At 55.3% G+C, this 22,169-nt stretch overlaps 1 protein-coding gene across 2 annotated transcripts in view; it reads left to right on the top strand.

The window, feature by feature from the left end:
- The first annotated feature begins 1,799 nt into the window (after positions 1-1,799).
- MID2 (midline 2) overlaps positions 1,800-22,169 on the top strand; it is a 72,404-nt gene continuing 52,034 nt past the window's right edge. The window contains exon 1 of one of the 2 annotated variants that reach the window (XM_086470618.1): positions 1,800-2,351. In XM_086470618.1, the coding sequence (XP_086326744.1) occupies positions 1,800-2,351 (552 nt within the window). Of the gene's footprint in view, positions 2,466-22,169 lie in introns of both variants that reach the window. The other variant, XM_086470617.1, reaches the window with a different exon arrangement.

Raw genomic sequence — 22,169 nt, 5'->3', positions numbered from 1 at the left:
GTTGGTGCCTGCAGGCAGCAGAGCCGTGCTTAGCGCTCCAGCCTGGCCCGGCGTCCATCGTGCAACGCCTGAGCTCGTCGGTTAATGGGGGTGGGATGCGATAACGCCCAGCGCCGCGCCGCTTGCAAGCGAGCAAGGTGAAAAACGCCCTGTGGGTTGATGGGGGCTTGCCGGGTCTGTAGCTGAATTTGGGATCCGGGAGCGGTCGCTGGTGGTGGCTGCTGTGGTGGGACAGAGGCAGTGATGTGCAGCAGGCTTTAACTAGGCTTTGGTTTCACTAGAAAGCAACACCTCGCTCCTGGTGAAGGCTGTTGGGGTGGAGAGAGGAGCCCGCTTTGGGCTGGGTCTTGGGCCCTGACAAACAGGTGACTGCCTGGGGCTGGGCACCCTCGTTGTGAGATAGGGGCCCGCAAGCAGTGACACCCAGCTTTGCCTCTGCCCCTGCTGGGGTACCAGCACCAAAGTCCCGAACTGTTTTCCTCGTAGGCGTCCCCCTCCCCAGAGGCCATCTTGTTGTGAATTCGGAAAGAAATTCTCGCTGGTCAGCCCCAGCGTGTGGCAGTGGTGGGGCTGGGGAGGGCAGCACGCGGTTTCTCTTCTTGGCGCCCGCCAGGCTGTGGTTATCGTCCCCTGGTGTTTTGGAGACCCGCCAGAAGATGGTGCGAGGTCTGGAGGTGGGTTCGCAGCCTGCGCCCGCTGCGGGTTCCACGGGGTTTTTACCAAGATGGGGTGTCGGCGGGCTGCCCCGGTGCCCGCTGCTTGCTTGTCCTCCAGCCCGGATGGAGCGTTGTCCCGCAGCCTGGATGCGGAGGGAGCCTGCAGGCACATGGAGGGGACAGCGTTTGGGAGCGTGCTGGGACGCTGGCAGAGGCAGGCCAGTGCTCGTGGTGCAGCTTGGTGCTCTGCAAAACCGGAGGTTGGAAACGGTGCAACAGGAGGTTTGGTTGTTCGCAGAGAGCCCGTTTCCAGCCTGGCGCAGGGGAGGTGATCTAAAAATACGAGCTTGTTTGCCTCCAGCTGGAGTTGATTTGGGCAGCCCTGGTTGTTGCTGGAGTGCAGCGGAGGACAGCTGAGAGATGAAGTTTGCAGACTGTAATTTTGCTGCTCTTCTTTCCCCGCCCCGCTCCTAAAAGGCGACGGCTGGGAGAAACACAGGGAACGGTATGTTAGAGCTCCTGACCTGCTTTGCTCAGAGTTTCCAGGACATGATTCACCTTTTCCCCCTCACCAAAAGGAGACAGGACTGTGTAGCTGCTAGAGGGGGTGTTTAGAGGTTTATCTGTGCTGTGCAGCAGAGCCTTTACGCATGGGAAACCAGCACGGCTCCCCACTCCTGTCTCGGGCAGCGCTCACTAAACGAAACATGAAATCGTGTGGTTTCTCCTGTTTTTGTCTTCAGCCTTGCCGTCCAAGTCCCCTTCCCTGGCTGACCTGGAGGGCGATGGAGAGGAGCTTGCTGCTGCCCCTCTGACCTTCCCCTCTGAACAACTCTCGTGTCCCACAGCATCGCTGGGCGCTGGTCTGAGCCGGTGCCTCGGCTCAGGTGGGCGGTATGGTGAGATGGTTCAGCCGCGCCGATGGACTTGCGTGAGCCTGGCTGGGCTGTAGTAACAGCGTCGGGGTGCAAGGAGTGTTGGGGTGTTGCAGGGGTGGTGTGTCTGACCCCCCCGGGCGCCTGTTGCTGGTGGAGAGGAGCTGCTGGGGAGAGCCGCTGTCTCATGTCTCTGCTCTCGTTCCTCCCAGGTACCAGACTGCCTTCCCTGGTTTTTGATGCTGAATCAGGATCTTTTTAACTAAAGATGGAAACACTGGAGTCAGAATTGACCTGCCCAATCTGCCTGGAGTTATTCGAAGACCCTCTCTTGCTGCCGTGCGCCCACAGCCTCTGCTTCAGCTGCGCCCACCGAATCCTGGTGTCCAGCTGCTCCTCCAGCGAGTCCATCGAGCCCATCACTGCCTTCCAGTGCCCCACGTGCCGCTATGTCATCTCCCTCAACCACCGGGGCCTGGAGGGCCTCAAGAGGAATGTGACCCTGCAAAACATCATCGACCGCTTCCAGAAGGCATCCCTGAGCGGCCCCAACTCCCCCAGCGAGAGTCGCCGCGAGAGGACCTACCGCAACAGCCCTACCATGTCCGTGGCCGGCGAGAGGATCGCCTGCCAGTTCTGCGAGCAGGATCCCCCGCGGGACGCGGTGAAGACGTGCATCACCTGCGAGGTGTCCTACTGCGACCGCTGCCTGCGGGCCACCCACCCCAACAAGAAGCCCTTCACCAGCCACCGTCTGGTGGAGCCCGTGCCCGACGCGCACTTCCGAGGACTCACGTGCTTGGAGCACGAGAACGAGAAGGTGAACATGTACTGTGTTGCTGACGACCAGCTCATCTGTGCCTTATGTAAGCTGGTGGGCCGCCACCGGGACCACCAAGTGGCATCCCTCAGCGATCGCTTCGAAAAGCTGAAGGTAGGCACCCGGCACGGCCGCAGCGAGCCTGCGGGCGGGGGCGTCCGTAGGGGCTGGTGTTTGCTGAGGGGCGGTTGTCGGGGCAGCAGCTGGTTCTGGGTGCCCCAAGCAGCACCTCTTGTTTAAGCCAAACAACTCCTGGAAGAGGGCTGGGCTGCAGGATGCAGCTTGTGGCCTCCTCCAGGACCCAGGTGCCAGGAGGCTGAGCTGGGTCTCGCTTGCACAATCAAAGCAAAGCCTTTGCTGTTTTATTTTTCTCCTGCTGGTGTGTGTGCGCCAAGCCCAGGTGTTGGACCTTCTCCCCAAACGGTCGGACAGTGAAACGGCATCGGGCACCGAGGTGCCCTGTGGCTTTTCCCCGGGGTTTGTCCTGTCCTGGGAGGGAGCTGGGGTGGCAAAGAGCGGCCTGGGGGACCTGTGAGCACGGTCCCCCGAGGCTGTTGCTCTCAGGCCGTGCCCGTTCAAGCCCTCTCGGAGGATGGGAGCGGGACGGGTTGGGCTGCAGAGAGGCTTTCCAAAAGGGACAGCCCGTGTTTTCCATCCTGATTTCCCCCAAGCTGAAGCGGCAGAAACAGGCAATCATTCTGCAGCCCCCTTCACTTGCAGCACGTATTGATCCGAACTGAATTGCTGTTCTGCCGCTCTTCGGGTAGGAGAGAGCAAACTTCCCAGGGATCCCTCCGGAGCACTTTGAAGCTTAATTTTTATGCAGTGGCTGTGGTTGTACTGAATATTATGTGAACCCGTATGGATGATGTTTGACCTATATAAAGTTAGAAATCCCTCTCTGTCCCCTGTGCATTCCACATGAGTCTGCGAAACGCTTTTAGTTCCTCTTTTATTAATATTAAAAAAAAATATAGCTGGTCTCATCAGAGGTCACGCTGGTGAGGCTGTAACTGTGGCAGCAGTCATAGTCCCGTTATAACCTTTCTTGTGTTTCCAGCTGCTTCTTCCTTGGTCCTTTCCCCCTTAATGTTCTGGGCTTGTTCTGACCCAAAAGTGCTTTTCTTGGCTCCTTGTCTTGTTAGCGTTTTGCACAAAATCGATCTTGTGGTTTTTAACAGTAGAAGAAATAATTCTCTCACTCTAGCAAAAATACAGAGGAATTACTTTTTTTTTTTTTTTTTTTACGTGAAGGCCAGATTTTTATTTATTTTTTTATTTTAATTTATTTTAAAAAACCAATGCCCAGAAAGAAATCTTTCTAGGGGTCCGGTTTCCTGGGCTGGTTTCCCACCAGCCCTTCTTCAAAATCTCCCGAACCCGATGTGAGGTGCCCGGTGATGTGACTTAAACACCTGCAGCAGCGGGAAGAGCAAGCTGTAGGGTGTCCTGCGCTGCATTCTGTCTCCTGCCGTGCTCCAGCCACGAGGTCTGTCTTTCAGTGGGTGCTGCCACATGCGATGGGTGCCAGGGCGTGCCCGCGAAGTGTCCGGGGTCCGTGGCGGCTGATGTTTGCCTTCAGGTCTGGATGTGCCTGTCTTGTCTTCGCATCTCGCCTCACCTAAGCTTCCCCGGTGTGCCGAGCAGCGCCAGCAGCCCCATCCTTAGTCCAGGACATTCTTTTTCCATGAGGAAATGTCTCAATTAGCAAATTGGAAACCTTAGAAAGAAATGACCACGTATGTTTGCACGCAGTAAAACCCAGGGATAGAAGTTAAAACCCTTTTAATATTTCCCCCCCAGTCTGGCCCGTGTCAGCTAGCCAGGCAAATTCGTCTGAAGGCAAAACCCCTTGGCAACCTAAATTGCGTCTTCAACCAGCGAAATTCTGCAGGTTGCCAGAACACCATTTTTTTCTTTTTCTTTTTTTTTTTTTTCCTCCTTTTAAATAACAGTTTTCAGTGATTTTTGGATGAGGAGGGAAGCTCTTCTGCTAGAAACGTTCTTTCTGTGCCATTCCTTCTGCCCAGCTCCCCATCCCATGGCGGGAGCTGCAGCTGGATGGGGGAGCAGGGGAGAGGCGGCTGCGGTGCCACCCCACCGGGGTTCCCTGCACGGAGGGACCTCAGTTACGGGTCTGCCATCCCTCCTCGGGCTGTGAGTCACTTGGGCTTTTTGGGATTTTCCTCATGCTGTACCTCCACCGCAGGAATGGCGCGGGGTCAATGCCGAGCTTTACCAGCAGCACCAATATTTGCATTAGTGTTCTGTGTCGTCTTCCTCGTGCAGCCCCAGTCGATCGTCTGACCACAACACGTGCTCTGGCAACGCTTGGGATCCTTGCAAGTGTCTGAAATACTTGAAATCATTAAAAACACACTGGGGTGGCCGCGCTGGAGGGACGCTGCCGCCCGGGAGCCTGCGGCTGGTGGAGCTGTGGGTGCTCCCTCCCGCAGCTGCCTTGGCTGCCCGGTGACCCCCGTGCCCCATGGCAGGGCTCTGCCCCCCTTTCTTTCTCCGAGTCACCGATTGGTGAGTGACGTCGCAGCCAGCGCGCTCTTGAAGATCCGCAGTACGCTTGGGCGTCGAGCTGGGAGCAGTCGCTCTTAATCTTCGGCTTTGATCCCATAACTAGAGCGAGCTGGAAGCGCCTTTCAAGTTGGGGTTTTTTGATGCAAAATTGCGTTTTGAACTGAGTAACTTCATTTTATCAAAAAGGCTGTGCTTTCCACAGAAATCTTTGGCGGGGAATTTATTTTTTTTTCTCTTTAAAAGAGCGGAATGCCTGAAAACCATACTGTTGTGTCTAAACCCCAAACCGTCTCCCATTGCTCCCCTTCCCCTCCCAGCTTGTTTTACATCAGAAGTCTCTAGTGCATGCCTGCAGCGTGGCTTTCACTCAGAGGCTCTACAGCAATCTGTCCATACCGTATTATACACCTCAAAGTGTTTTAGGAACCATCTTTAATCCCTTTAACGCACATTATCATATTATCATGGCTTTTTATGTTGTGCATCTTCAACTCCACTTGTTTATATTATAAAGAAGCCAGTAAGTGTGAGTAGTTTTTCTGAACTGCAATAAATCCGAGACGTGAACATCGCTGAGCTGAGGTTTTGGACCTGCCCCGAGGTTGCTCATGTAAAATGCCCATCGCTTTGGGATAAAGGAGCTCTTTTTCTGGTTGTCCTGCTGTTTGTCAGCCATAATTCCACCCCTGGTTCTCTCAAGCTCACGGGTCGGCTTGTCCGTAAAAGCAGCTCCGCTCGCCATGCACTTCCCTCAGACACCACCTGCTGCCTGCCAGCTCGAGCAGCCGCTGGCAGAAGTGAGCGAACACCAGGGGTGCTGACAGCGCGGGACAAACCGCGGTGGTTTTCAACCCTGGCCCTCTGGTGCCGATACATTTTCCGTGGCGAAAGCATCCGCCTGTATTTAAGACAGACAGAGAGGGTTTTCCCAGCTCCCCTCCCCTTGGTGGGACCTGCGACCCAGCCCTCGTGGTGAGATGGGAGCCCAGGTTGGGGAGCATCTGAATTTGAGGGGACCACACAGGATGCCAGGCTGAGGTGCTGGGGTCACCTGCGTGGTGCGGGAGCATGTCCAGGAGCTTTCTGAAGCTTGGATGGATGCAGTGGCATCCCACTTCCCTTGGAAGGCTCCGTGTCAAGGCTCATCAGCTACAGAGACCGTGAGGGAAGGGGAAAACAGCTCTTTAGGTAGGAAAGTGCTTTGTGATAGAGTGGCTGTTTCCCAGCACTCAAGCACTCCGAGAACTGTAGATGCAGGAGATGAAATACTCGGCCGTAGCGTCCCGCCAGGATGAGCAGTGGGGGTGAGGACAGGCGAGTGGGTGATGCGAGGGGCACCCAGAGGGAGGGCAAGCGAGAGAGGTGCTTCTGCCCGTGTTTTCTGCTTGCTTCGAGGTTTCGGCGTTTGCTCGTAGTGACCTATTTGAGCGGGTCCTGCCGCAATGTGACGCGTGGTGCCGAGACCCGTGCTGAAATATTCATGCGTCATCCTGCGCTGACAGACACTTCTCTTCAGCCAGAAGTGCTTACCTTGTGCTGTGCCTTTTGTTCATTCGCAGCTGCGATGGGTAGGGAGAGAAGTAAGTGCTCCTTCCTTCCCTTCACGTCGCCGGGCAGGGTGGCATCTGCGTCAGCGTTTACCCCGGTAAGAGGGTAATTAAGAGGTCTCTCCTTCAAGCTGGCCGGCCCAGCCAAACCCTCTCTTTAGGCAGAGGCTTGTCACGCTGCTGGCTGAGGATTCGCTTTGTGGCACAACTCTGTGCAGAGCAGGTGGCTCCAGCACCCGCTCGACTTTGAGGCGGCACCGGTTCATTTGGGAGAAGAACTGGGTGGCGCCTTTGGAAGGTGTGGACCGAGGTTAACGTTGCACGTTGGAAGACATCGCCGTGTCCCTTGTCCCCTGGCAGCTCACCGTACAGGTCGCTGGCTGCCCAACCCCCCCAGCATGAGCTCTCGGGGGTTCTGGGGTGCCACCTGAGTGTGTCTTTTGGAGTGTCCAAGTGCAGCTTGGCATGTCCTCGCTCAGCCTTGGGCTACCAGTCCTGCTGCAGCACGGGCTGGGCTTGCTCGTTGCCGGCGTTGACCTCTGCTTCCCCAGCCTGGTGGGCAGCTCGGGCACTGGTGGCACCTGAGCTTGGCTGTGGGTAGTCAAAGTGCAGCAGGATTTTGGTGCTCGCTTTCCCTCTCTGCACGTTCAGGAAGGGTCGAGATGTTGAATGCGATCAGTGGCGAAGGCGGCTGCCAGCTCAGCTCGCTGGCTGAAAATCGGCATTAAAGATCAAATTAAAAACGTATGTAGATTAGGAGCAAAACTAATGGCTTGACCTAGATAAAGCGAGCGCCGAGGACAGCAGTGCACTATTGCCGAGTAAAATCTCAGCCAATTATAAATTCAGATTGCTTGACGCTCGTAACTGCGATCCTCTCGGCAGAGCGCTGCCCTGCGCCGGCGGTGGCCGCTGCCGTGCTGGGGCTGGGCAGTGGCTGCCTGCGAGGGAGAGGTGTTGGCAAGAAGGGCTTTGGCTGGAGAGCTCTGCCTGGCTCCTCCTGTCCGTGATCTGTGGTGGAAGGAGTTCTCAGAGAAAGGATTTTGCCTTAATTATTGGCTGCTGTCCTTTGCTTCTCCATCTGCTCCGTTCCCTTCGCAGGAACCGGAGAAGGGCCAGCTCAGAGGAGGCTTTTCCTTCGCTGTTGCTGACGCTTCTGTTGGTTGGCGGGCTGGAAATACAAAAATAAGGAAACCCCAAACAAAGTGTTTGGTAACACTTTCTCTCCCCCCTTCTCTAAAGGCAGAGCAATAAGCCTGGTGGAGAGCCTGTCACCTGTTACGCTGCAGAGAGGTGGCTGCCTGCGCTGGGTTTGTGTGAGTGGGACTCAAGATTAAAAAAATGAAAAGCTCCCTGTGCTAGACAAATGGTATGCAGAAATATGATAGTTATTCCAAGGCTCTTAAGAGAGTGGTGGGGTAGAAAAATGAGGAAGAAAAAAAAAAAAAAAAAACCCGCCCCAGCCTTCCTTCACGCTGCAATATAGGACTTCTTCGCCTTGGGACTTGTGAACATGTTCTCACTTGTGCTGTGTGAGTCACTGAGATTGCTGTTTAATTTATAATTTAGTGTACCGCCATGGGGCTAAACGGAATTTTTGTATATATATATATATCTATCTATCTGTATTTTCCCCTGCACGGTGAAGAGTTAGCTGAGAAGGAGGGTTACAACTGTGACTGCTGTGACTCCTACACAGAACACGGGGGGCTGTTACCAGCGAAAACACAAGCTCTGGTTGCGTTGTAGCCGTCAGCTCCCTTACCCTTCACCAGCAGCAGAAACGCTCTTGCTGCTTCTCTTTGAGACCCCCTGAGAGAGGGAGGTGCAAACCCAGCCGAGGCTTGCTCCAGGCCAGGTTTGTGGTGGTGGGCGTTGGAGCAGCCCTGCTGTGGTGAGGATGCCAAAACTGGAACCAGTTGAGGACCACTTAATGGGGAATGACAGGAGGTCGTGGGAGGTCTGTCGTGTCTGCATGAGCCAAGGGCGCCTGCAGCCGTGCTCGGCCTCGTGGAGAGGACAGCCCCCGGTACCTGGCGTGCGCTCCGCTGTTTAAATATTGATCGTTGGTAGGTCGTGGGGACCAGAAATCAGCGCTGAGTGCTGGGGTCCTGGATTTATTTAATTACTTAATTATTTTCAGGAATCTGCTTTTTGGGGAGGGCTTGGATTATTTTTTTTAAAACTAAGCTACTACAGGTCTTGAGATAGCAGACCTGAGAAACTAGATCAGTTAGATTAATCTCTCCCTTTTCCCAAAGCTGCCTTCACATCCAAGCTGGTTTCAGTGTTAGTATCTCAAGAGCAGCTTGAGCTGGAGAATGAAAGCACAAATCTGTGCAAAAATCACTCGACCACACTGTGTTTGGGATGAGGCTAAAGGATTAATCTCCAGCCTTCGTGTCCTTGGAGATAGCAGGACAGAACTGAAGTCTGTGGAAGCAGCGAGATGGTAAGCAGGTGAAGTTATTTTTAAATACCAGGTGCCACTTTCTTTTGTTAAAGTGTGTCCCCCCACCCCAAATGCCTTAATTTCAGAAAGTGGCTGGTGGTCAGTCTGTTCACCTCTTGCATCAGCCTCAAGTAGCAGAAGTGGTGGAGGTGATGGTTAAGGATATGAATGAGTTTCACCCTTGTTGGGCTTGATAAACCAAAATTTGTGGTTCTTACCAGCTGTGTGAGCGTGGAGGCGGTGGAGCATGTGAGGCTGCAGGCGCGGGATGCTGATGGGCTTGGAGAGTTGACTCATTTTGGGAAGATGAAGGCAACGAGGAACGTGCCATTGACCCGCTGCCCGGTGGTGCTCGGTGCAGATCCCTCGGTTACGGGATGTGGCAGCAGGCGAGTGGCCGTGCCTGGGACAGCCAGGTTGGAGGAGCAAGGCGGGAGCAGATGTAGGATGTGGTCCTTCAGCTCCTTGCTTTGGGAGGTGTCCCGCTTGGGAAGATGCTAGCTTTCAATGGGAGAGGGGCTGCCAGGAGCGTCAGACAGTGCCTTCCACGTGCTGGCTTTCGGGACGGGCTTCCCAGGGCGCAGCTGGTTTGAGCGCCGCGTCTCTGCAGTCCCGCAGCCGTCTGGTGCCCGTGGCTGCCGCAGCCTCACCCGCAGCCTCCAGCTTCTCCCGGCTTGAGGGCTCCTCCACGCTGTCAGTGTGGCAGCAGCAAAGCATCAAATAGGCTTTCAAAAGTGCAAAGAGGAATAAAATAAAAGTCCCTGAACATTTTGCCATCAACATCGGCAACATGCGATGAGCCCACGTGGGCCACATTTCTACTCGTGCCTAAGGATGAGGCCAGAGGATGCTCAGACCACGTTATTACTTGCAGGGACACTGCTAATGTCCCTGTGCCATCCCTTGCTCTCCTTACTATTTGCAACAGTGGTTTGCTTTAATTTTAATTAGCTGCTGCCCTCGGGGCTGCTGGCAAGATGCCGGCGTGGGCCGTGGTCAGACGAGGCTTTGGAAGCATCGCCGTGCAGCGCCAAGGGCCGCCCAGCTGGTCCGTGACAGCGTGTTTTGCACCAGTGGGGTCTGCGCTCTCTTGCCGCACTGCTGGGTACCCAGCTCCAGGATGCTCTTTTGATGTCATTTTTTCATTACCCGGTAAACAAACAGGGCTTAAAAGGAGGCGTTTCCACTCTGAGCAGCCCTGCGGGGCTGTCCTCGGGGGCTAACCAGAACCGAAAATGCGTCCAAGTTACCGAAGGGGGACGGGGAATTTTTTGGCAGAAGTTTTTGCACCAGTAAATTAGAAATGAAAAATTTATGAGCACTTCAAATTGTACAAGTGCAGCAGCTCCAGATCGTTGGGTATTAAACTCTTGCTTAACTTTATACCTTATGATCACTGACTCTTACACAGCGATTAGTTGGGTGCGAATAGTTTGTGCGGCGGTGCTGCTCGTGCTCTGGGCAGGACGTGGAGGGAAATGCAGGCGCTGGAGGTGCGTGGTTCCTGCTCAGAAGGGCTCGTGGAGGAGCTGGGGTGCATTGCAAGGGAAGGAGCGTTCTCCCTGCAGCAAGAACCCGGCGGAACCTGAGTTTAGGCCCCTCGTGCAGGTTTTCTTGCTCGTGTCCTAGACCTTGGGGCTTGAAGACTGCCAAGAAAACGAATGACGAGCAGAAAAAGCTCTCTGGTTCTCACTTCCTTGGAGAGGGATCCATCCCTGGGCTCCGGGGGGAGGGAGACGTGGAAAAGAGCAGGAAAATGTTAGGCAGCAGCACATGTCCAGCTCGGGAGCTGGGCTTTCTGTGGCAGCCCGGGTCTGCACTGGGACCTCGGCGCCGCGCTGGGCTGGCTGTGGCCGCCTCGCCGAGGCCGTTGGCAGTGCCAGTGCCTTGGTCATCTGCACAGCGGTCTGGCAGGCTCAGCTCAGTGCTGGGTTTGGGAGGTGCTGCCCCGTTGGTTGTGCCAAGGGGTTTTGCTGCTAACGCTGTTCTGCACGGCCCTGTCAGGTGGTGGTTGCTCTGGGCCTGAAATAACGTGTTCAAACACTGCAGAAAACAAGGTCTCAAACATCTGCAAAGTCCAGTGGTGGCTTTTACTGGGCTCTTCTGCCACTGGTGTGGTGTCCATCGAACAGGCTTAGCGGCTGAGTTTTCAGTGCTGTTTCTGGAGAAGGGGAATAATCTCTGAGATCTAGTGCTTAATGCTACTGTCCAGCAGAAACCCCTTGTCATGTGATTGAACAGATTTTTTTTTTTTTTTGTTCCCTCGCCTCTGTCAACAGTCTTGTTAACAATATAGATACTTGAATGTTGCAGTTTTCTTTATAGCATCGCTCTGGATGCCTCAAATCTGTGTGATCTTTTGCAGTTTCTACATTTCCATTTAATCCTGATTCTTCTCTCCGTGTAATCCTGCTGTTTCTTTGCAATATAAACACTTCCAGGGAAAACTTATCCCCTTGTGCCCCGTTTGCTTCCCAGAACAGGTACTTTTGTTTCCTGAAACAACTCCAAACCATGATCTTTCCACTGCTTCTGTTTTGTGATGTTTTTAAGGGCATGAGCTTAATGTTCAGCTTTCAGTTCTTTTTTAAATTTAAAAAAAAAAAAAAAAGAAAGAATGAGCGCGACTCCAGATCCCACGGCAAGTCTCCAGCGGTGGGGGAACCCTGCGTGGGAGGTGATGCTCCACCAGCCGCACAGCGTTGCCTTGTGGCCTGTCGCCCTCTTCTCTGGGGTGCTCAGGTGAGTTTCTGCTTCTTGCTCCCTTTCCTTGGGTTCCGGTGAGGTTGTTCTACGTTTTGCTCCTTGCAGATCTGAACCTTGCCCAAGGGCGGGAGATATTTTAGACTGTTCGCTTTCAGCTGTTCTGCAGTGCTCCTGCTTCCAGCAAGCTCATGCTACCTGTGCCACCTTATTTTTCTGAGCTCTTAGACTGAATTTTCCTATTTGCTTTATGGTTTGGTAGCCCGGTCCCATGGAGCTTGCACGTGGTGTGTCCTGTGGTCTGCCCTGTCCCTGTGGCTTCTCCTGAGCCCTCGGCAGCGTTTTCTGGCAGCCTCACGCTCGGCATCCCTGGTTCCTTGCCACTGCCTCGCCAAGGTTCCCCAGGTTGTTCCCTGCTGCACCCTTGACCCCACGGCCTCCGGTCCATCACAGGGGGCCTGGTATGGGGATGTTGTTCTTTTTGGACTTGCAGGTGGGTTTCCCTTGTGATGCTCGTATCCCAAGATGTTTTCTGCAGCGTGTCCGTACGCTTCTTCAGCAGGATCTGGTTATCTGTCTTGCTCTGTCCTCCCTTAGCTGGAGGGTATGAAGCAGTTCATGCTCTGGCCTGGCCGCCTTCCGAAATCCCTTCCCTTGCCCATGACCCTCCTGTGTTCACGGGCCGAGAAGGGTGGGAGTCTCGGTGCTCCTCGGTCTGGTGGCTGCGCGGCTGCGGAGCTCGTGGCCGCTGCGTTCTCTCCTTTATTGGGATTTTTCCCTCTTTCTGCTCCTGGCGCTGTGCGGTGACTTCAGCCGTGTCGGTGACCAGCCCTGCCCCACGAGCATCGCCCCCTCACCGGCACGGCACAGGGCTGTGTGCTGCCCTGCCCGGCACTGCCGGTGGCTCTGGGGTGCAGGGCTGCTGCTGGAAGCCCCCCGCTCCGCTTGCCGCTGGCCCCCGCAGCCCCCTGCTTGCCGAAACAGCCGGCAGCTTTGCCAAAAGATTGATATTCCTGCCCTGAGTAGCTGTTGTTTAATATTCAGGATATATTGCATTATGGGCGTAATGAATATTCAGGAGTGTGAATTAGCATAGCGCTGTTAATTATGCTCCGCGTGCAGTCGGGAGGGCGCTGGCTCTCGCTAGGCCCATGCTCAGCTATTCGCGGCGCGTACTCTCGCTTGGAAAATGTGTCCCAGCAACGTTCAGGATCTTTAAGTAATTTGGAGAATCGGTTGCGTGCACTGGGGCGAACGTCATATGAATTTCTTAGCAGGCTCGAAGTCATGCTCTGAGATGCTGAATATTGCTATTATTATCACATTAGACCCTTAAATAGGCTTACAGGTGTTATTAAATGATTTTACCGTGACAGCTGACATGCTTTTTAAAAAAAAACACTTTGAATATCCTATCAGCGTAGCTTGGTGCGCCCTTTTGTAGAAATTAACGTGCAATAGCAGCACATCTGCTGATAAAAATCCTTCTGTATTGGGAGTGCAAACGGATCTTGGGACCTTGAGCTGAGGGATGTGTGGGGTTACCTGCTCTCCCAGCTGGCTCTGGGCTGGTCCCTGGGGTGTCCCGGCTCCCGCTTTAAGCTTTCTCCTCCTCAGCGTGCTGGCTCCAGGGAGACCATCCCATTGCTGGAAGAGCACATTATCTGGTGCGGAGCTGAGTGCACCCTACGGAGCTGGCAGGCTCCGGCTCATGGTGGGCACTGTGACCATTCGCTTAAAGGTCTTCTCCAGCCTAAATGGTTCTGTGATTCTGTGAACGGCTGATAATCAGCCCACCTCATTTTGATCTTTATCTATAAACAGGCATGTCTGTGGTGAGGATGTCAGAGGTGTGTCCCCAAAATCTCCCGAGCTGCCCTCCAGAGGAACAAGTTCTTGCACCTCTAGTGTTTTTTCGGAGCTCCTGGCTTGATGGTCCATCGGAGGCCACAACTGCACCGGCTGGAGAGCTGGATGTCGTGGCCATAGGATGCTGTACGACGTGCAACATCAGCGCATGGCTCCTATGCTGCCGGTGTGTAACGTATAGCACCTGTGTCAGAGGTGGAAGCACTGCCACGGGCCCTGAAGCTGGGCTGGGTGACAGCGCTGGGCTAGTATCGAGAGTGAATTCTGGCTTACTAATTAAACTAACGAGGCGGTCAGTCCTCCTGACCTGCCTTTCCCTTGTGATGGGGCCCTGGCCATACGCAGCAGGACGAGGGCTGCCTGCAGATGCCTGAAGCGTCTGCGGGAGCTGGGGAGCCGGTTCGGGGTTGTAAATGGATGTCCTTGTCTTTGCTGCTTGGAGCAAAGGGAGTCTTGGATGCAGAGAGCAGGGATATTTCTGATCCTCTCTCGAAGGTGTGGATTAGCTGTCTCTTCTGCTCCTGCCTGTTGCCTGCCTTCTATTTGGCTGGTCTGGGAGTGTGTTTTGCTTTGATGGGAACCTGCCCCAGCAGCGGTCCTGGGAGGGCTGTCTAGCACCGTCACCTGCGTGCTGCTCCGTGCGGCTCCGGTCAGCGGGTCGCGGTGCCCCATCCCATCCCCCGTCCCGTCAGCCGCGTGCGGCTGGAGACGGACCCCAGGCTCCTGCGGGGAGGGACCCGAGCGGCCGAGGGCAGGACGTGCTCCTGCCCGGAGCCCGGGGCCAGGCTGGGTGCTCCTCGCAGCCTTTGCTGCCGGTGAAGCGGTTGGGTTACTCGGCCGCATCCTGCCCTCTCCTCCCAGTGCCGCCCTTCTGGAGCCCCGTCCCGGGGCCGGAGCCGCCCGGGCAGGCTGCGCGCATTGGAGGGGGCTCCGACCCCTCAGCCCTGCTGTGATGTGAGGGGCGGCCGGCCCGGCTTCCCGCTCGCCCGCCCCGTGCCGGTACCCCTCCCTCCAGGGACGGGAGGTGCGTGGCTCGGAGGGAGCTGGCTGTGGGACAAGGGGGGAGGTTTTGCTGTGACCCCCGCCTGAGCACCCGGCGCCACGACTTTCAGGGCACATCTGGTTGCGAGGGACCGGGATTTGGGCGTTTTAGTGTTCAAAATCAGCGGGATAGGCAGCCGAATCCTTGCGAGCCTGCTGAACCCCTTTCCGCTCTTACGGGCGTCTCTGATTTACAGGATAAGTGCAGAAAATGATGTGCGAAAAGCCGCGTGTCGTGCGGGGTGTGCCAAAGCAATAATTCCAGATTCTTTCCTTCTTTCTCTAAAGGGCTTTTGGGAGCCAAACATCCGGCATCCAAGAGAAAACGTGTGCTATTTGGCTTTATTTATTTTGATTATGATGATGATTGGAAAATAAAGGTCACGAGGTGAAAGAGCTTGATGGGTACGCCCACTGCAGCTCTGCGTCCTGGCAATCGTCTGATGTTTGTGGTGGGCTGATCCATAAAAATCCAGCCTATAATGTAAAGCATTAAGAAAAAAAAAAAAAAAAGCCCCCTCTTTGGCCTCCCAAGGAGGGAATTATGTCCTGCCTGAAGCTCTCCCAGTACTGCAAAGAAGGAGACGTTTCCAAGAGTGGTGGTTCAAGGGTAATGGGGTCTGTAGTGCGGAGCTAACAAAATTGGAAGCTTTTCCTAAAGTGTATTTGTAAAGGTTTATCTCAGAATAACTTACCCTGGGTACTTCCATACTGCTTAAAATGGTATTCTTCCCGACTAACTGGTGTGGGGAATTTATTAACGCTGGATGGAGGCTTGTGGGTTTTTTGGGTGCGGAAGTTGAAAGCTGGATATTCTCTGATGGTACCCGCAGGCGTAAAACGGGGCAAGGGTCTCGGGAAGGCTGAAAGCCCCGCAGCAGTGTTGGGGGCTTTATGAGACTAATCACTAGGTTAAAGCCATGAGAGTTTAAGTCTGAATTTCTCTTCAGCCACACCTAGCTTCTGACAGCAACGCCTTCCTTACCAGAAACTCCCGACGCTCGGGTCCTCGGCAGGAGGCCAAGCAGGCTGGAAAATTGAGAGACGCTTAGAGACGGTGTCGTGGAGAAAGGAGCTTGGACCGAGGGGTGCCCGTTTGAGGAACATGAACGTACTGCGTTGTGGCTGCGCAAGGCGAGGACAAGTGCGGGTTATTTATGCATCTGAGGGGTTGAGATGGGAGGTAGGAAGCGCGTGATGGCTCGTTGAATTCTCCTCCCGGATGCTCTCAGGCACTGGCACGGAGACCGTGGTGGGTGTTGTCCTCCAGAGGCAGGGCTGGTGCAGGAGATGCAGCTGCGGTTGGGCCGTGGGCTGAGACCTGCACCCGCTCTGTTTCCAGAGAAGTGTTTTATCTTTCCCGGCCCCTTGAGCACTGCTTGCTTGGCCGCTACAACTCACACCTTGGGCAATGGCTTGTTCCGGCGCTTTGCTGATGCCGCTGGCACATCCATCAGTGAGATCAGGACCCGCAAAAGTTGCAAGAACGTAGGTCTTTCCTGGGACACCTATCTCTATCAGCTCCGGAGGGCATTAGATCATCCCGGTGCCATCCGTCCCTTCCATATGGAGCTCACAAGTCTCAGCTGAAGCTCCATCATGGAAAAACCATAAAAGCCACATGTCCGACTTGCCGAGCGTGTGACTTGTGTTGGCAGAGGACTTGCAAAGAGGCAGCGCTGGGTTTGCAGGCGCGTGTCAGTGCTGCCTGGGCGAGGGGGATCTCTTCTGGCCCGAGCCTGTCCGTCTCTGCAGTCCACCTGAGAAGCAGCTGTGCAAAGACATCAGCAAGAGCCATTCAAGCAGCTTAAATTGGTTCTCACAAAGCAGCGGCTGGCTCAGCTTTTTACTCCTGCTGCACTTTGAGCTGACAAGCATTTGCTAAGAAAATTAGCATTAAGGTCTTTGCTTTTGTGTAACCCACGTGGTTTGGAGCATGAAGCATAAGCTGCAAGGACCTGCTGTGAAGAAGGGTGCTGTACCACCTCCTGGCGTGGCTTCTCGTGCTCTTGGCCCGATCTGCTTCTCATCTGGGACATGGATTCGAGCAGAGCTGCTGCTGGGAGTGGGCATGGGTGCTGGGGGTCCTGCCTGAGCAAGAACTGGGCACTGGGCTCCTGGAGATGACCATCTTCTGGGACTGCAGCCGGGAGAAGTTCTCCATTCCCCTGACACCTCCTGTTGCCTTGAAGAGCCTTTTCAGTTGGAGGAAGAACTTAATCTTTGCAAGATCTATTAAATTAATTTCTTAAGATCGTAGGCACAGATGCTGTCCTAGTCCCTCATCCCTGGCCATGAGCCCGCTCTTGTGACCGCATGGTCCTTCTCACACCGGTGAAGCTGTGCTCTCCCAGCTGTTCTTTGGGCAGCAACCCCCCGTCACAGTCCACTCGGAGGACTCCTGATGGTTCATTTGCTGTGATCTCAAAGTGCAAAATTAAGGCAACCAGGCCAAAGGGGTTTGCTACAATCAAACAGGGAAACTTTATTGTTTGCCCATAAAGCAGCGTGCAGTAGGTAAAGAGGGTGAAAGGGAAGGGGAAAGTAAAGTGACAAGAGGACAGAGATCGATAGCTACTGCCACGGGTCCGAGGTGTCCCTGTGGTCCCGGGTCCAGGCAGCGTCCTGCCAGTCCTAACGATCGTTGTGACCCTTGGTGGGGAAAGCTTCCCAAGTTCGGGTGCTGAGGAGCCATCTTTTATGCCAAGTAACACCCCTTGCTCCTCCTCTGCCTCTCTGCCTCTTCTTGGCTCCATCGATGCTGATCGGTCTTTCGTGATGGCAGTTATGTGCTCCACCTTGTCAGCTCGGGCTTGTCCCCTACCAGAGAACGGCACAGCGCTCTTCATGCCACGCAGCTCTCCCTCCCGGGCTGTTCGTACCACATTCCATCCCCAGCATCAGCAACTGTGTCTCAGGCAGGCTGCTGCAGACTCATGTCAAGATGTTAGCCTGACTTTCGGGGTGCCTTATGGTCCCTGTACCTGATGATGAAGTTGAAACAATGCTGTTTTCAGGACCGACTCTTACACCCCCCCAGAACATCTTATGGTAATTCAGCCTTCTCCTCGCCTGCCTGTGGCAGGTTCCTAATTGCTCTGCCTCAGTTTCCCATCTTTACAACGGTGCTATGTGAGATTGGCATTTCAAAGACGGAAGATGGCTGAGAGGAGCCTCTACTGAAGGGCAACACCATCTCCTGAGCTCAGAGCTCAGCTGATGAAGGGAAGAGCTATTGATTTTTCTTTACCTTGTTTTCGAATGGAGTTGTCAGTTTTCCAGCTGAATGTTCTGTGCCGTTAATGATTTGCTGTCTCAACTTTTGTTTTAAACTCTCGCAGTTCGCCTTTCTAGAGGTGAAGCGTATAAGAACCAGCACCCAGGAGGCGTGCTGGAGAGCAAGATAGTTTTCACCTCATTGGGTCATTTGTTGTCAGCACAAAGAAAAAAGATCAATATTATGCAGGAAGGCAAAGAGGGACTTCGTTTGCTCCTTGGGCGTGGAGACCTTTAGGGTGGCTTTCTGTCTTGTCTCTGGAGAGCACCAGCTGTACTGGAGGTACTCCACGTGCACCGAAGCACGTGTATGGATGTGTCCCCACCCTTGGCGATGCTCCATCTGCTCTTTCTGGGTTGAGAAAAGTTCAGTTAAGTCATCATTCGTTAAATAGAGGGAGAGTCTTGCCCTCTTCTCTTGATGCATCTTTCTCTCCATCTGCTGCATCTCAAGTCCAGCGTATAAATTGAGGCTGAATCAGACCTGTCTGGAGACAGTGAGCGGGCAGTTTGGGTTGGATGGGATGGGTACACGGACACACCTCGAGCGGCACGGCCGAATCTGGCCAAATCCCAGCAGCCTGGCCTGGCCTGGGAGAGTCTCTGCTGTTCACCCTTGGGCTGCTTCTACCAGCCCTTGGCAGCGCTGCTGGAGAGCAAGCAGGGAGGACCTTGGAGAAACCCGGATCTTGCTTGGCAGGTGTTTGAAGCGCCTCTTCGGTCCTTTTGTGGATTTTTGCACTCCTGGAGAAGCAATGACTTTTTCTCCACTGTCTCCAGAGAGGCATTGGCTGCCAGGAGGAGGAGAGGAGGGTGCTGTGTCCCCTCCCGTGTGGGTGAGGGTGCTGCCAGCATCGGCTTGAACTTTGCTTCTGCCGGGATTTGCCCTCCTGCATAGCCGGGCTCTTTCCCCAGCCCCTGTGTCTGCGCCGTGGCTCGGGAAGCCTCGCTGTGCCAACAGAAGCCGGGGAGTTGCACCGCCTGCTGCCCTCAGCTGCCCCTCCAGAGGCTGGGCTCTGCCTGCTGCCTCCAGGGCACATATGTATCTGCAGTGGCTGCTCCTGCACGGGCTTCGTGCTGGTGTGTCACCGCTTTGACGCGGTCCCAGTGACGAATTACTCCGTGGCCGCTCACAGGTTTCCTGCGCCGTCTGAGTGTCAGCCCTTTGCGTTCGCATCCGTTGCGGTTACCTTTGTGATACACCGGGCTTGAGGGGGCTGGTGCTGTTCTTCAGTGCTGGAGCTCTGGAAGGGCGGTGGGTTTTTTGCTTTAGTCTTAAAAGCTGTAAGAAGAAAGGGTGAATTGTAGGGTTTTGGCAGCAGAGCCCGGCTACAGGTGCAGGTGTGCTCAGGGCTGAAGGGACTGGGTGCACAGAAGCTTTCTCAACCGCAGCCCCGGGCGTGAGCTGCGGTGTGCAGGCTTGCCCACCAAAGGGGCCAGAGCTTTTCCCGTAGGAAATGTCCTCGTCCTTCTCGTCGGGGCATGCACGCTGCTGGGGGCCCGTGTGGGAGCTGTGCTAGTGCCAGCGAGCGCCTGTTGCTTGGGACCAGAGCGGTGCTCGGAGAGGAATCCCGTTGTCTGTCCGTCGGCCTGATGCTTCCGTTGGCGACAAAGAGCTGGTTATTTATTTCTTGGTCTTGACCTCTTGCTTTGGCTCTTCTTAGACGCATCTCCCACGCTGTGCATGGGGGGTCTGCTCCACTCAAGGGCAGACCAGCCCCATGGGGCAGCTTTTCCCCCGCAGCAGGATCCACACAGCTCTGCCAGGCTGTGCTGGCTGTGCTGCGGGTGGTGAGCGCTCCCAGGACCCGCGGTTTGGGCATCCTGGTTCCTCCTTCACCATCTCATCACCGCCGCTCCAAGCTCAGAGCCCTAACTCGGTTGTAGCGTAGCTGTTACCTCCTCGGAGAAGAGAAACAAATTATTTTCGTAAGCTCATTTGCGTGCTCTTCCGGATGAAATGAGGCAAATGCGTCGTGTTTTCCTCGCTGCTAGCCCACGGTGCACTGAAGGGGAGTAAATTGGGGTCTTGACTTTTGCTTGGCTTCCGAGGCCGGCCACAACTCCGTCACCTTCACCAGCAGGGACGGTGTTGGCGTTGTGGGCAGCGCCTGCGCCTCTGGCTGCACCTTCCTGCAGCTGCGGGCTGGCACAGCCGTGCCGCCTTCGTGCCTTGTGCTCCGCGAGCTGGCACGGCAGGGACGGGGCACGGCACCAGCGAGCCACTGTCCCCACGGCGCTGCTCCGGCAGCGGCTGGGCTGGATGCGGTCCCTGCAGCGCTGAGGTAACCGTGTCCGATTGACACCCCCAGCCAGAAGCAGGGGAATGATGCACAGGGGCTGTGTGGCCACTCGGAAAAAATGCATGTTGAAGTTTAGGACTGAAGGTGAAGGAGGGTGGCACAGCCCTGGGGCAGGTCCCCAGGGAGGCCGAGGGCTCCGTGCTCGGCAGGGTCCCCCTTGGCACCCGCAGTGCCCCTGCGTTGGGCAGCCCGTGCTCCCGGCCGCGGTGGGATTTGCTCTAAGCCCTTCCGCATCCTCCCTTGCTTAAAAAGTAGCTGTTCTGTTTAATCCAATGCCACTTGATTCTTAAAGCTGTGCTTCTTAATTTGACAGTGTTCCTTGTCAGTCCCAGCAGGAAATGTGTTTGTGACCAGTTGGGAAACTGAGAGGGGGGAAAAAAATTACCAGAAGATTTTTTCACTTCTTTGATCTATCTTTATTTATTTATATATATTTTTTAGCAGAAAGCACAGCAAGAGAATGAGTAGTCTCCTGCAATCTGTTTGCTGCTCTCTGGGTATTAGAGGATGACACCAGCTGGGCTGGTAAAAAAAAAAAAAAAATCTTAAAAAAGAATGATCCCAAGCCCACATTAGCAATTAAACACGTCACTCACTGAACTCTGCGGTTTAATCAGTTTTTCCCCTTTTTATCTTTATTTTTTCTTTTGTTTAATTTTGTTTCTGAATTCCGGTCCGAGGCCGTGCTAGCTGGGGGTTGTGCATCAGCCAGATGATGAGTTATTTTGTATTCCACTCGGGCTTAATTAACACAGCACTTCAGCGTGTTGGTGCCGCCGTGGCCGCGGGAGCGTGCTGGCCCAGGAGGGCCAGAGGGAGGGGGCCGAAAACACCAGACCAGACCCCTGTTTGGGCAGCACAGGCAGCGGGCACGGCGAGCAGCCGGGCAGGGCGCCGGAGCGAGCCGTGCTCCTGGGACGGGCTCTGCTACGGGTGCCGCTGCACTGGGGGATTTGCTGCATCCCTGCAGCTCCCGGGGCCACAGACCCTCCCTCCGGGCGCCAGCACCCTGGTGACGTGCCCGTGTCCTTCAACTGCAGGAACCCTCCCATCACATGTACCTGCCTGTGGGTGACTTTTCCAGCTCCCTGGTGAGCTGGGCCAGGTGGCCATGGAGGGACGATGACAACCCGTGACAGCCCTGGTAATTTGAAGGCGTGTGGCATCAACTTTCCCTGTGCCTGGAGAAGCGAAACCCTCCCCTTGCCCCGCTGACCTGATGGGCTACAGTTCAGCATCTCTGCGGAGCCACCGCTTGCAAGGAGGGTGAAGCGGGGCTGGGAGCAGGAAAAGGAGCCGGACGAGCATTTTGGGAGGCTGCGAGGGCTCGGCTTGGTGCACGGCGACCGCCGCCGTCCCTGGAAAGCCTTGCAGAGGGCAGGGGAGGACCAGCAGCCCGGTTTGGCACCTAAGTCCGAGTGCGCTTCTGTGTGTGCATCCCGTGCCGGAGGTCCTCGTCCCCTCTCCCAGGGCCATGAAGCAGAAGTCAGTGTTCCGTTGCTGCTTTTGCTGTTAAGCACGTGCTTTGCTCTCTTGTGTGGCTCCCAGGCATGACGGGGGGGAAGGAGGCTGTTCTTGGTTTCTCCTCCTTGTCCCTGGTGTGGGGTGGCTTTTCCCGAAGCTGCCGCCCGCGCAGTCCCAGGTGAGTGAAAGCCCCCTGCGCCGCAGCCACGAGCAGGTGCCGCTGGAGAGAGCATCTCCCCCAGCGTGGAGGGCTTTGCACATCCCCCAAAGTGGGCTCTGAGGAAGCCGGGGTGGCTCTGCTCTCCGCCTGGAGGGAAGCGTGGGTGAAGAGGCAAAGCCGCGTGTCTGTGGGGCGGCTCTCGCTGCCGGCCGGGTCGCAGGGAGCCGGCGTCAGGGCGGGTTTCCATTCGCGTTGTGCCAGGCGCCCGGCTCTGCCTCTCCTTCACCACGGCACATGCCAGACTGCCCCGGAGCCGCTTCGGGTGTGTTGCTGGTTGAGTCATGGCCGAAAGCCAGGAGGTGCACGTGCATTGGGGTGTGGGTTATTTTGGGCCCAGGCTTTCCCTCTGGGCTTTTCTTGGGCTTCAGAGAGGAGCATCCTTAAGCAGAAGGTATCCCTTGACAGATGGAA

This window comes from Leptosomus discolor, chromosome 9, assembly GCF_034619465.1.
Source record: "Leptosomus discolor isolate bLepDis1 chromosome 9, bLepDis1.hap2, whole genome shotgun sequence".
NCBI classification, from domain to species: domain Eukaryota; kingdom Metazoa; phylum Chordata; class Aves; order Leptosomiformes; family Leptosomidae; genus Leptosomus; species Leptosomus discolor.
Note: the sequence above shows the minus strand (reverse complement) of the source record. Positions and strands in the feature narration are given on the sequence as shown.